The sequence below is a fragment of the Acyrthosiphon pisum genome, chromosome A1 (assembly GCF_005508785.2).
Source record: "Acyrthosiphon pisum isolate AL4f chromosome A1, pea_aphid_22Mar2018_4r6ur, whole genome shotgun sequence".
Lineage (NCBI taxonomy): Eukaryota > Metazoa > Arthropoda > Insecta > Hemiptera > Aphididae > Acyrthosiphon > Acyrthosiphon pisum.
Window position 1 is genome coordinate 149,359,121 of NC_042494.1, and position 14,794 is coordinate 149,373,914.

At 28.0% G+C, this 14,794-nt stretch overlaps 1 protein-coding gene across 1 annotated transcript; it reads left to right on the top strand.

The window, feature by feature from the left end:
* LOC100162909 lies at positions 1-8,093 on the top strand. Its single transcript, XM_008191887.3, has 11 exons — positions 1-153; positions 383-666; positions 1,539-1,594; positions 2,759-3,240; positions 5,864-5,930; positions 5,991-6,248; positions 6,327-6,422; positions 6,499-6,729; positions 6,813-6,914; positions 7,013-7,293; positions 7,893-8,093. Exons 1-10 carry the CDS (start codon positions 137-139, stop codon positions 7,136-7,138), a joined length of 1,719 nt encoding a protein of 572 aa, XP_008190109.1. The 5' UTR covers positions 1-136; the 3' UTR covers positions 7,139-7,293; positions 7,893-8,093.
* Positions 8,094-14,794: the final 6,701 nt, after the last annotated feature.

Below are 14,794 nucleotides of genomic sequence, written 5' to 3' on the forward strand. Positions count from 1 at the left end.
TACGAGGCCATTTGCGGATGTTTATTTCGAAGTTCTGTTAGAGTTCAGTCACCGCGTTCACCTTCGCCGGAGCTTTGTATCGAAATCCTCACACCTTCGCGGTCCGCACGCGCATTGGTGATCAACAGTCGACACGATGGCCTACAGATCTAGGTAACTATGGACAGTAAACAAACGTCGATCTTTTGAGTGGATAGGAGGTACCTACAACAAATTAATGTTGTTGTTACTTGTTATTTCACCTTGCAACAGTCGCTAAATCGAAATATTTTAAGTATATTCACATTACTCAGTAGTCTATGTGCCCTGTGGTCATTGTCCGTTAATTCAGTACCTGAAATTATTCTAGATTATTTAATTATTTAATCTAATTTTTATTTAGTCGAGGTGGTTTTGCCAACACAAGAGGAGGAAATCGTGGGACTTCTTACAATTCAAATTATGGCAGTCCAAGAGGTAGTCGTGGTGGAAATAACTACAACGACAGTTATAGAAGCCGAGGTAATAGTTCATTTCGTGGGTCTCGAGGGGGTATCCGAGGAAACAGTGGATCTTGGTCCAGTAATTCACCATCAACTGGTGGTTATAGCAGCATGAATCGCAACACAGGATCTAACTGGTCATCTCAAGGAGACTCAAATTATGAATCGAGAAATCGCTATTCTGGTAAGATTTACATCTTAAATTATTTGCACAACTGTTATTGTAAAATAATCTAATGGGCTTTCATTGTGGAAGTAGAAATACTTTTGTACCATTAATAAAACTACATTTTTATTTTTGTGGGAAAAGGATGGTAATTAAACAGTTATATAAATTAGATGTAACAATATCATAGAATAGAGGTGTTGAGGATTTTAAGTAATTGATTGTAATTAATTAATAACAATTTGTCTTTAAACCAATAGTTTAATTATTTAGTATTTATTTAAATTAATTGATTAAGGTAAAATTATAATTTTGATTTTCATTATTTCATTATCTAGGTTTTATTTATGATATAGGTAATTGGGATTTAAAAATATTAGACGACTAAATAAATAGGTATGATTAAAAAAAAATCAGTTTATGTCCTGTTTGCGCGTCCCACCATTATTATTCTATACTCAAAACAATTGCTCATAGTTCTCTGCATTTTATTGGTCGGCAATGCCAATAGAGTTTTATAGAAGCGAACTACGCTATAGACGTGGCACGTGTGGTATGCATATCACTAAGTTGCGATCATACTTATTTAATTAGTCATGATATTAGATATATATTTTAGTTTAATAATTAGTTAAGTTTGACTAAACCAAAATGTGCTAAAATAACTGACTATCTAAATTCTAAAGGTAGTTTTAAAACATTTAGTGATTAAAAAAATGATTGTGAATCTGTACTTAGCCATTATAAGAGTTTCAGCTTCAATTTATTAAGTATGTTTGTACATTTTTAACATGAAGTTAATTTATTCTGATAATTTATTATTATTATATGTATATGTATATTGTATAATGTATATAAGTACTTATCGCCAATAATATTTATAATTTTAGGTAATAATGATCGATATTCAAGTAGTCATAATGATGACTATAGGCGGTATAAAGAGGTATGTTTAATAACATAATATTTAACTATTTGGCTGTGATTTCAAATAACAATATCTTGGGAGTTGGTTGTCAATTATACATTGATTTTCTTAATATATTTGTTTTAATAAAGTGGTATATATTTAGTATAATATTATAACAGTATAAATAATATTAAGTTTGTTACCTATGCAGGGATTATATTTTAATTTATAGAATCATTTTGAAAATTTTAACCATAGTATTAAATTCTATTTACATTATTTTACGTAACGTACTTCAAGTAGTTCAATTGAACTGTCTTAATAATGGGTGGGTATTGGGTAAAATAATAGAGCAAACTTAGTATTTCTGCTATAATTATATTAAACACAGATATATCATTAAATTATTTATACATAATTAGTTGAGCCAGTTTCACAGTTGTTTGAAGGGGTGGGTGAACTATTTAAACTATCAGTTTTAATTTCATTCAGCGCTACTATGTAGTACCTACATATAATGTTTTAAAAATAAACTAAAAATAAATATAATTTGTATTTGAAAATGATAAATAACCCCATGTAGGGATTTATAGAGAACAATTTTAACCTGAAATCAAAAAATAATTTATGGCTTCATGTATACTTCGTATATTGCACCCCCAAGTATTTTCAACTATAAAAACGTCTTCTTTCAGTTACAACAATTTTCATATATTATAGTGATATTTTTATACTACTGTTTCTTGTTAATGGATATTAGTAAAACAGTAAATTATTTAATTCTGATACAGTAATTTTCTATTATATTTTTAAAAATGCTATAGAAGCAAATAAATAATGAAAGATCAATTTTTGAATTTATTGGATACTGCTTAATATTTTATGTTGAATTGGATCTACACAAATACTACTTATATGTTGCTACTACAAATAAATAAATTGAATCGAAGACTGTCCAGTGTCTCAATATCAATTTGTCTTGCAAGATGATAATGTCAGTAAACAATTATTAAAGGGTTCATATTTAAATACAATTGATAAAATAATTATTATTATTATTGTTATTATTATTATTGACGATGTATTTTGAAATGGTATTTTATATGTTATTACAGACATCTGTATTATATATATTATGTATTAAATAAATATGTAAAATAAAAAGATGAGATTGACACATTGATTGAAAATTGCACGCAGGGTGGAAGAAGTCACAGAGACTCAGACATGGGTGGATATTCAAGCTCCGGTGACGACTTTGGCCGTTATAGTAGTGGTGGTGGTGGTGGTGGCAGCAGTTATGTAGAAGAACGTAGTAGCAGATCATCCTATGCTCCTGATAATAACTATGGAGGAAGTAGCAGTTACAGAGGCCGTGAGAGTTCACGTGACTATGGTTCAGATTTCCGTAAGCCATTGCCTCCTGATGATGATCGTTCTTCACCACCTTCCCCAAGATATTCTGGCCCATCAAATAGAGGCAGGGGTACTAGAGGATTCCGTGTTGCTGAAAGACCTGGTATGAGGGGTAGGTCTACTGCCAATGTGTCTTATAGAGGATCATTTGGAGGTAGTGCAGGACTAATCAAACGCAAACGACTTGAACCTACACCAGGTTGGCGCACAAATCCCATTCGTAAAGGATATGATATGGCCAATAGAAGAATACATACAGTCAAAAGGTAATTAAATGGCGACTGTCGTGTTTATATGGAGCGTTACAAAAGATGATGAAAACAGTATAATATCTAAGTAAATAGTATCCATATATAAAAAATATTTAAAAAAAACAACATGAAACCTATCTATAGGCTATAGAGCCATTGGGCAGAATGAAAAAGTATTAAACAAATATTGTTGAACAATCATACAAATTACTATTAAGTAATTGTTGGTGTTCAGAAAATATAAAATACAATTGATGGTCATTGTTCTGACTAAAATTCATTAAAGATTATTATGTTCAGTTATGCATGTACAATGGATAATATTTTACAAGGAAATTTTTGAATACACAATTGAATTAAATTTGGAGTATTAAAGATGAAATACATAGATACAGTAAATTATTTATTCAGATGCCAATATTAAATATCAACAACATTTGTCATTATACAATATAATGTTTAACATAAATAATTTATTTATATTGGGTTAAACTCTATGAATTAATGAAACAAACTCAATTGAAGATGTAACTTATGGATGAACTCCAGATGAAATAATAATGTCAAATTATAATGCCATAGCATAGCATTTATTATTCACAACAAATTAACATTAATATTAATATTAATTTTGAAACTACCCTATTTTAATTGATTGGTATTATATGACAAATATGTATATATATATACACTGTACCACTGGGTACACAGTCAGATGATAACGCCAAAAAGTTATAGTATTATAATTATTATTTATAGAAGATAATTTTGAAATTTCTATTTGTTCAATATCATTAGCTGATATATCAATACGAAACGTACTGACTTGTATCATTCATTTGATATCTGTATTCAGCGTCAACAACTCTGTAAACTGGTACTCATCTGTAATTTGTATGTTGTATTTTGGAATTAGATTTTTTGACCTAACGATGCATCCAGTTTCTATGGTTTTGTTATATGGCTACAGTAATATTATAGAATTCTTCTATCAAATTCTAAATATACTCTTATTTTATAAAATACGTATCTTTTATAAATATTGTATACAAAGTGGTTCATTTAAGTGTTTATGACTCTACACTCATTGGTTTTATATAATTTGATGTCATTCCAAAACTACATTTTTGAAAAAAACATTATAATATTGTTTATAATTCTCTACACTCATCATATTTTAAAGTTTATTGATACATACACATTTAAGTTTGACCGAGTAGTGTTAATTAGTTAACTTAGTATTTAAAGTATTAAAAGTTTAGATAAACAAAGTGAGTGTTCAGGGTACCCTGAAAATCAACTCTTTAGTTATACTTATAACTAACTAATAGTTCGTTTGAAATTCAATTTTTATGTCTGTTTCAGAATATGAAATTAAAAATGTATGTTGCCATTCCTAAATTTAAAAACTTCAAAATTGATGATAAAAAGTTGAAAAAATATTTATTAAAAAAGTTAAAACTTTAAAATAATGAGTGTAGACAATTAAATGAACCATCTTAAAAACATAACAAATAATTTAATAAAAGCATCTCATAGTAAAAAAATGAATTTAAAATATCTATAATTACGGGTGTCGGGACAAAGTACACGGAAAACAAGTCTGATAAAATAATTGTTTTCGAAAAAAGATGTTAATATTAAAAAATAATTTGTTACTTATAAAAATGAATGATAGAAGAATGTTACATAATTTAAAACTAATAATTTGTTAATATCTTTTACTTTTACAAATACAATGGCAAAAAAATATTCCACTTATATTTCATTATCTATCTGCAACTATTCAGCATAATTCATTTATAATTTATTTATTATTTTTATCTTTTGAAGTGCTTAAAATACGCAAACATTTTTTGAGAGTATTCCAAGCAGATGCTGGTTGACAGATCATGATTAATTGTGTATGCAAAAAAATTAAAAATTATTATTTTCCTGATTTCAAAATCACTACTTCCATCTCTATGCGAATAACTGCAAGTTTGGACAACAACTAGATATTTTATGTGTATTTTATCAATTTTATATATAATTATATCTTAGGGTATTTCATATTTTATCTTTAAATACAGATTAATTTTGCTATCTATATTACGTATACACATTATTTTTCTATCAACCTTACCATCTATTACTGTAGGTTGAATAACAAAAACAAAAATCAGACCAAAATTTTTTTTCGTTTAAAATTTGTGGTCAGGCTTTTTTCTCCAAAAAGATTAAATAAAACTTTTTCTGAGAATCCTATAATTATTACAATATTATATAAATTTTATTTTATTTTTGAAGTTTCTTCTAAAAACACATTCAAACGTTTTAAACACAGTGATCAGTGTATTGTTTAGTAATGGAATAATTCCATTGTTACTATTCCAGTTGTTTAATCTACATTTATGATGTGTGCCATTTCAGTATGTTCTATTTTCAGATTAAGTAAAGTTAATTTCAATTAATTTAATGTTCTTATTTCAGATTAAGTAAAGTTAATATCAATTAATTTAATGTTATTATTTATTATTATAGGTCAAGCAGTTGTAATCAAATATCCATAAGTCATAGATTTTTAAAACATAAGAATTATACTTATACAATTTATTTATATTTTATCTATAGTAATCATTTAAATATTTTTTAACAGAACTAGTATGCGAGATCATGATGACTATCGTGCAAGAAAAATTGCAGAATTCAGGGAAAAAACTCGTGTATGTATAATAACAAAAAAGGTAATTTTTTTTTTATTTATAATTTTATAAATATTTTAGCAACTTCGTGAACGTGTAAGGTCTCCGTCAGTAGATGAAGAAGAAGTAGAAGAGGAAGTTGAAGAAGAAGTAGAGGAAGAAGAATCGGCCAATGATGAAGATTGTGAAAGGCCTGAGGATGATGGTGAAAAAAAAGATAAATCACCTAAAAAGAAAAAGAAAGTTATTAAAAAAGTGATGAAAATTGTTAAGAAAAAGGTAAAAAAACAAAAACTAAATGGCGATGTATCTAAATCTGGTTCTGGAGATAAAACTTCAGTAAGTAAATTATTTATGAATCAACAGATATTTGTGATTTATTATTATTTATTAATGTTCTATATATTTTCCATACAGCCTCGAAAAATTGAAAACAATTTGCTAGATTCTAGAGGAGAGCCGTTTATTAAACTATTGTGTCCTCATTGCGAAGTAACCTGCAAGACATTTAGAGTAAGTAGACATTTTACGATTTATATGTCTGAAAGTAAATACAAATTATATAATAATTTTAATTGTGTACATTTAGGAATATGAGATACATTTATTAAAAATACGTCATCGCACAGCCATGTCTCAATTAGCCCGTAAACGTAAGCATGAATTATTCATGTTTCGTCAGGACCAGCGTAAGGAACAAAAAGAGATTGATGATAAAGCAACTGAGGAAGATCCAAAAACTGAGATTAACTATTGCAAATTATGCCAATTGAATTTCAAACAACCAAAAAGTGATCACTTCAGTAGCATTTTGCACAAGGTGAGTGTAAAATTATGAAACTTATGAATAAAGGTATATTGTAAATCATAAATTCATAACTAATGACAAAAACATTATTTCAGAAAATTAAACAATTTCTACAACCCGCTTGTAATGTGTGTCATTTGATGTTTGCATCGCCAATGCGTTATGAGCATCATTTGTGTAGCACCAACCATTTAAAGGTAATGGTTTTTTTATTTGGATAGTATAAGGTTCATCCAATTATTATTGTATATTATGAATTATGATGTTATAATGTAATCATTTGTCCTTGTTGCAGAAAGTTGATATTTATGATCGTCGAACTAAACGAATGGCTGCTGTTCCGAGTGCAGATGAAGCTGATGGCGATGTGGATATGGACAATTTTATGGTTTTGGATTCGGTTGGATCTGGGGATGGTTAGTCATCATAAACTTTCAAAAATGAACTGAAAACAAATTAAAAAATGAATAGTAATTAATTTGTATCTTTAGATGAAGATCAGAAGAATGTGAAAATGCTCAAGATAGTAAAAATGATGGAAAAAGAATCTAAGTCTAAAAAAAGAAATAAGTTTAGGTGAGTTATGAATCTATTAATTTTTAAATACCATATATTTGCTATTATTATTTACTATAAAAAATGTATTAATTGTACATAAGGGTTGACGGTTTTTTGGTATACCGGTTTTTGTTCAAATACTACTGCAACGGTACTGTTATACCGGTACATACCGTGATAATGTTTAGTGACGGTTTGTGAGGTATTGCGGTATATACCAGTATTTCGGTTTATAGTATTACGGTGATCTAATACCACAATACCGGTTTCCAATTTCAATATCTTCAACCCTAACGTAAGATACTTCCTAGTTACTAATATTTCTATAACTACGTCCATATGTTAAAGAATAGGAATACAATAATTTATAATTATAATTATAACTTTAAAAGAGTTTATTTTATGAATTATTTTTATGAAAAATTCTATATTTTCTTTCTAAAAGTGTTCTTCCAAATATTTTTTTTCTCATTAATTTATATACTTTATGAAAAAAACTAAATACGATAAACTTTATATGGAAAATGAAATTTTAGTAAATTAGTACTCTTTTTCAATAGTAGTTCAAATTTTCTTTTTACTGATCAATGTGAAATACTTTTGTAATTTTTCTATAGGTAAAGAGTTTTGTAAAAAAGTTGAAGTATATTACTGTGAATTGTGTAAGTTCAATTTACCCCCACATGATGATGTTGAACAGCAGTTGAATTTGCATTGTCGTAACCGTGTACATTTACAACGTTATGTGCAACATTGTGATAAAAATAAATCTCAAGAAAAGACTGCCGAAGTGGTTAGCAAGGAATGTACTGATGAAATGAAATCAGACAGCGACTCTTCTAACAAAGTATAAAATTTAAAGACAAAATATAAAATATTTTATCATTTCCAATGCACATTGACCCATCTATTGATTGCACTTCCAGGGTGCTGGCAATGAGGATAAAAATGAAACTTCTGACAATGGTGATGATTCATCAAGTCTAAATATTCAACACGAAGAGGAAATGAAAAATGAATTTGACTGGGATACATTGGACACTGTTATAGAAGTTAATAAAAGTAAAGATGATTCTGATAATGAAAAACCTATAGGTCATTCAGAGTCCAAATAACTATTTTCAAAGTAATATGATGTAATCACTGATATGCTACTACTCAAATTATTAGTTATATATCCGTTGTCCGTAGCTAATTTTCTGTAAGACAGTTAAAATGTGACTATTGTTTCCTTTTTAAACGTATGTGGAGTAGGTATAATTTGTTTTTTATATTCAACATAAATTAATAATTATAAGTTTTTGATAGTCTTATGTTAGTTGTACTAAAGTTATGTGTAATTTTCTGCCAACTATTGATTATCTTTATGCTTTTCATAGTTTAAATGTAAACTCTTATAATTGTACTGTAAAATATTTATAGATAATAATGAGAAAAAAAAGTCAGTTCTTGTTTTAAATTCAATTTTGAAATGTCTTGTTGACATTTCACAAACAATTTTAAAATGAAAAACTATACATAACAGCCTTTGAACCTTGGTCCTCAACCAGTATGTCAAATAGTCCATAACGTCAATTGCCGCCACAAAATTCTGTTTTTTTATTTTTATATAACCTATTCATTTTTACATATTTTTTTTCAATAAAATTAAAGTGTACATATAGTAATTAGCTTGGTTAATAATTAAATTGTTTTTTTCAAAATCCTTCAATTTTTGTAAGTGTGTTGCCATTTATTTATAATATATTTAAATTTTAGATGTCTAAAAAAGAACCAAGTATCTCATTTAAAATATTCCTGTATTTCAATTTAATGGAAAAACCCATGTTTTCTTGACCCTAAAGAAATCTTTAATGCTTGTCATAATTTTTAAGATACATAATATAATAATATTGCATAACTAAAAATGTTTTAGTGATGATAAATTGTACTCAGAACATTTCAAAATAAAACAATAGTGTTGCCGATCACATCATAATATAACCTGTACAAAAAAATATCTCTTCATCCATTCATTTTGTAAGGGGTATTTGGGGAGAAAAACACTGAAATAAGGGAATGGTAAAAAAACCTCCAAAAATAAAGAATATAGTTTCATGGTAATTCCGGATTATTGAAAATCAAAAATAGATGTCTGATGAGACTATGAGAGGGAACTTTTGTAATTACTATTTTGGCTTACTTTAGTGCATTATAATTTCATAAATAATTGGATTATTTATTTGAAAAATTTATGTTTGTTTATTGGTACAATGGTACATAATATTATGTAGTATAAATATTAATTATCCATACTGACCTTATGGGACGTTCCAGTTATGCCAGCTATAGCTGGGGTCTCATCGACACCCGTATCCACTGACGTTAACATCCAATCCCCGTCCAAGGAAATGGAATCTACCGAAGGAAACGTCCAATCCACCGTTATCAGAACTGAGCCAACGAAGGATCCATCCGGGTCGGAACTGAGCAATAGGGTGAAGAAGAGACAGCATTATAGAGATCTACGGCAGATAATAAGAGCGCAAAGAAGAACTCAGAAAAAAACCCAGGCAGACATACCTTCAACTTAATTTACATCAATAAATCTTTATACCTTTTTCCACATTTGTTTTAAATTTTATTTTTTTTCTCGTTTCTCTTTAAAAACCAAAATTAAAAAAGGGGACTATGTAATGGGATAACATATTATTGTCTCATTACGATACTGTATGCGCCATCTCACGGATCGTTCAGTCTCGCGTCAACACCATAGACCTATAAACTAGTTATAGTTAGGTAGTTTATACTTTATAGGTCTATACTCTATTAAGTCTATTGTCAAAACACATCTTATATGAATAATCACAGCCGATACTGTGGTCAGAGGGCGTTGTATTTTTAACACCGCGGCTACATGCACCGATATACCAAAAACCCCTCCATTTTGGGCTATAGTATAGTTATAAGCAGTGATGTTAAAATACAGTTTTTTTTTTATTATTATGCCGTATTATACGTGCATTAAACTTTGTATAATACTGTTGAATTTAAGTATGGTATAATAATTTTTTGTATTATACCATATTATACACATTTTATACGGTCAAAAATCCTGTATTAAAAGATATGCAAATTTGAAATTACATATATACAGTTTAAACTTAATTACTCAACCATTGTCCATTTCCCATTTGAAAATTGAATCTTATTAATACAAATAAAAAAAATAATATAAATTAAATTCAAAAGTCTTAATAACAAAGTCAACAAGTAAAGTAATAATTAACAATTTTAATAAACATAAATGACTTGGTTTTTTTTTCTAAATAATAAATAAAATAAATGTTTAATGTAAAAAAAGTAACAATAGTCAATACTCAATAGTAATACTTATAGTTAATAGTAACAATTTTAACACTTTAGTCTTTTAGTTTCCTTTTTAAATAATAAGTAAAATATTAAATAAGTAATAACTGTTTAAGGGATTCGGTACCGTGATATTCTATTTTTGTCTAACACTCACAACATAGTATTTTTGACGTGTTTTTTGCCAAACATTCCAACTGATCTATTGAAGCGATAAGAAATCTTAAAACAGATTTGAATTTGTTGTCAAGTCTACTTGAAATTGACTTTCCCACATTTTTTATATTATTCCCCAAATTCCTAAAAATTTCATATTAAAAAAGAGTATTTAAAAATTGTTGTATTTCAATTTTCGGAGAAGTTAAAACCAAAAAATCAAAAATGTGGGAAAGTCGATTTCAAGTAGACTTGACGACAAATTCAAATTAGTTTTTAAAATTCTTATCGCTTCATTAGATCAATATTGGTATGATTGGCAAAGAACCAGTCTAAAATCCTATGTCGCTTGTGTGTTAGACAAAAACAGAAAATCACGGTATTGATTCCCCTGAATATAAAAAAAAATTGTAGAAAATAAAATAATTCATACTTTAAAAAAAAAGTTTTATACAGATTTTATATCATTGTATAAAATAATTTTATACAACGTGTATATTACCAAATACCATGTATAATGCGATATTATACATTTGTACACAAATTTACATCAATTTACATAATTTATTAAGAACCGTCAACATTTTAAAAAAAATTGTTTCAATATTTAATATTTTGAGCTGTCACTACTCACTCTCATGGGCCAGCTCAAAGGAGGGGGGGAGTCAACACTTTATGAATATAATATAATATGTATTATGTACTTACATATAATTATAATAATTTATTTGAAACAATACTAGTTTTTAAATTTTTTTGTTCGGAAACTAGTAGGTGTGTTGGTGTACATATATAATTAAAAATAATTATATTTATTATAGGTATTATATTATATTATATTATATTATATTATATTACATATATTTTACAATTTAACTACCCACCCGCCAACTCTGATGCACAATTTAGTAACCAAATATTTATTTTTTTATACTACACTGCACCTTTTTTTTTCCCCCTGTTTGAACCGACGACGCCGTGGGAACTGCTTCCGCGACGCGAATACTACACTGCACCTACAAATACCAGAAAAAAAGCGGGTAAGTGGGTGTCAGTGGTTGTACTGTACTACTGTGTATTTGAAACATTGAAAATGCAACATTTTCTACATCCGATATTCCAATACATTTACTATTTAGTATTTACTACCTAGTATTTCTATTCTTATTTAATTATACTACACTTATAGCAGGGGTACGACACTGCGTGTATTGGCAAAATCGGGTGACTGTGGCCTTGGACATGGTCTCCAGGGGGGCGTGGCATATGTTATCATTTAAATAAATCATTTCAACATCATTGTCACAGTCCACAGAATAATAATAATGCCCATTGGCCATTGCCTTGTATCCGTTTTTAAGATTTCGTAACAAAGAGGGATACACGTTGCCAACATTCTATCAGATTACGGATACGGTACAATTTATAGAGTCCAATACTTCATACCGTAGGGATACGTAAACCCACACAGCTGACCGAGTGTCTATTCTATATTGTTCTGTGCTTATAGCCACCGGTTGGTTTATTAAATATAATTTTCTTCTTCGTTTAAGGTCATTAGTCATTACCCACTGGCCACTATACACACCGTGGTCCATGACCACCCACCCAACTATAAGGTGTATTGACGGATACACCTTGAGTATAAGATAGCCGCCACTGATATACTTAGTGGGCCCCCTTTCAACTTTAACTTGAAAATAATTGAATCATTACACATTATCGACTTTATATTATTATATAATTTTTTACTATACAAAAAATATACAGGGTGTATCTTATGTCATTGTGCATGGGTTTTTTTTTACAATTATTGATCGATGATATGGGATTTCATTAAAACAAAAAAAGACGTGTTTCTTTATTTTAACAGGCAATTTTTCTATAACATTTTTAAACACGCAGTTATTTATTTATTTATGCATATGACATTTTCGGCTTATCAACAATACAAGTAGTAACATTTATTACAAAATAAAATAACTAGTACAAAAAAAAGACATGTAATAGTGAAATTAATCAAAATTGAAAATAAATAAATCAATAATAGTGGATGTAATAATAAAAACAACATTAACAGCGGTAAAAAATAAATGAACGACCCAATGAACGCGTTCATTTTTTTTAAAGAACGTGAACGTGAACGCGTTTGTTTGAAAAATACACGAACGTGAACGTGAACTAGTTCCTTTTTTAAGAACTGAACATGAACGTGAACGAGTTCATTTTTTTAGTGAACGTTCCGAACACTGGTTTTTTTTAGTGTGCAGTGAGACACATTTTGTGCAGTGTAAATTGTTACTCTGTGCAGCGCAAAAAAAGAATTTCAGGCTGATATATTTGATTGTATATTATAAAACAATAATTGAGTAAACTTCAGGATAAAAAAATTATTATATTTTTTTTATTACTATAGATAAGTATACCTATAATATGTGTGTCTAATAACTAGACTGACAAACCGTCTCCGCTCAGAATCGTTTTTCTTATACAGTGATATTATATCATTGAATTCAAATTTAATACTATCCATTATTCAGTGACCCACTTGTAACCTACTGTACAGCAGAGCGACATCCACTTACCCACCTTTTTTATATTTACTGACATTAAGTTGTAGTCTTTTGGATCTAGGTAATCTATGAATTTTTGACCAAACGCTTTTCTAGAATACTAGCTCCGTTTTGACATCAAATGCCCTATTTTCTCTTTTAATTATATATACAATAGTATATAATATACTATAGTATATAATATTAGGTACCTACCTAGTCAATTGATTGTTTTTATTATTACAAACAATTATTAGGTATAACAAATTACCTATTCCAAGTAAATATTACTTATTATTTATATTTACAAACAAAATTTAAATTATTATTTACAAATTTACAATAAAAATAGTGCATTAATATAAAATGATTTATTTCGTATATCATGAGAGAGTCGGGATGTTTTTACATATCGTTTATGAGGTAGTAAATAGTAGGTACTATATATGCAGTCTTATGAAAGTAAAAAATGTAGATAGTACATTAAACAGTAGATAGTAGGTTAGTAGTTACTAGGTAGTATAGCCAGCACAGTTCATAGGGACAATTCCAGAGACATGATTAGGGTGTGACCAAGTCATAATTTTTAGAAAATGTTGATAATTTTTTTTTTTTTTTTGTTTTTAACATTATATAATTGTTTAGAACTACAAATTATTTTTTTTGGGGGGGGGCCCTCTGGAGCCACCGATCCTGATAGTTCAAAGGATAACTGTCCGTAGGGTTTGGAATGCATAGACAAATTCCATACTATAACCCAAGAGTGGGAATAAGTTTTTGAAGTCAGAAAAAATCATTAAAAAATACCCTGAATATAATATTATATTTAAAAGAGAAGGACTTATCTTTCTTTAGGGATCAAAATTTCCGAAAAAAAACCCAGGTTTTTTCCCGTTTTTTTCGGAAAAATTGAGAAAAATTGGTTTCATTTAAAATTTCCGGAAAAATGGTTTTGACGAAAAAAACTGGTTTTTTTTCCTGAAAAAATTGAAAAATTGAATGAAAAAAATTGTTTTTTTTTCTAAAGAACTGAAAAAGTAATGTATAGTAGAAACAATCTAATAAATAATGATAGTTGATAATCATATTACATACATATTATATATACCATACCTAACTTAAAGTCTTTAGTGGATAAATCTAGAGGATTCTATACTTGATTTATAAATAATTATAATTTGTAATATTAACTACTAAAGTACTAACTATTAAGTATTTACTAATTAGTTATTTCTTATTATTTCTTAATATTATTTTATATTTAAATATATATTTAATATATTTTATTACCAACTCATTAATTTTGATAATATACCTACAAACTATCAAATACTATTCATCACTCACCATTCACCAATCACCAGTCGCTGTAATATAATTTATAAACCTATCAGCCAGTTACTATAATACCTTATTAGTTATTAGTTATTACAAACATAAATAGACATAAGGTATATAATTTT

Excerpts from the sequence above, each read along its gene's own strand:
- LOC100162909 (XM_008191887.3), top strand. Across the intron at positions 1,595-2,758 it reads ACTATAGGCGGTATAAAGAG|GGTGGAAGAAGTCACAGAGA; the intron begins GTATGTTTAATA and ends AATTGCACGCAG. Across the intron at positions 6,423-6,498 it reads TAACCTGCAAGACATTTAGA|GAATATGAGATACATTTATT; the intron begins GTAAGTAGACAT and ends GTGTACATTTAG.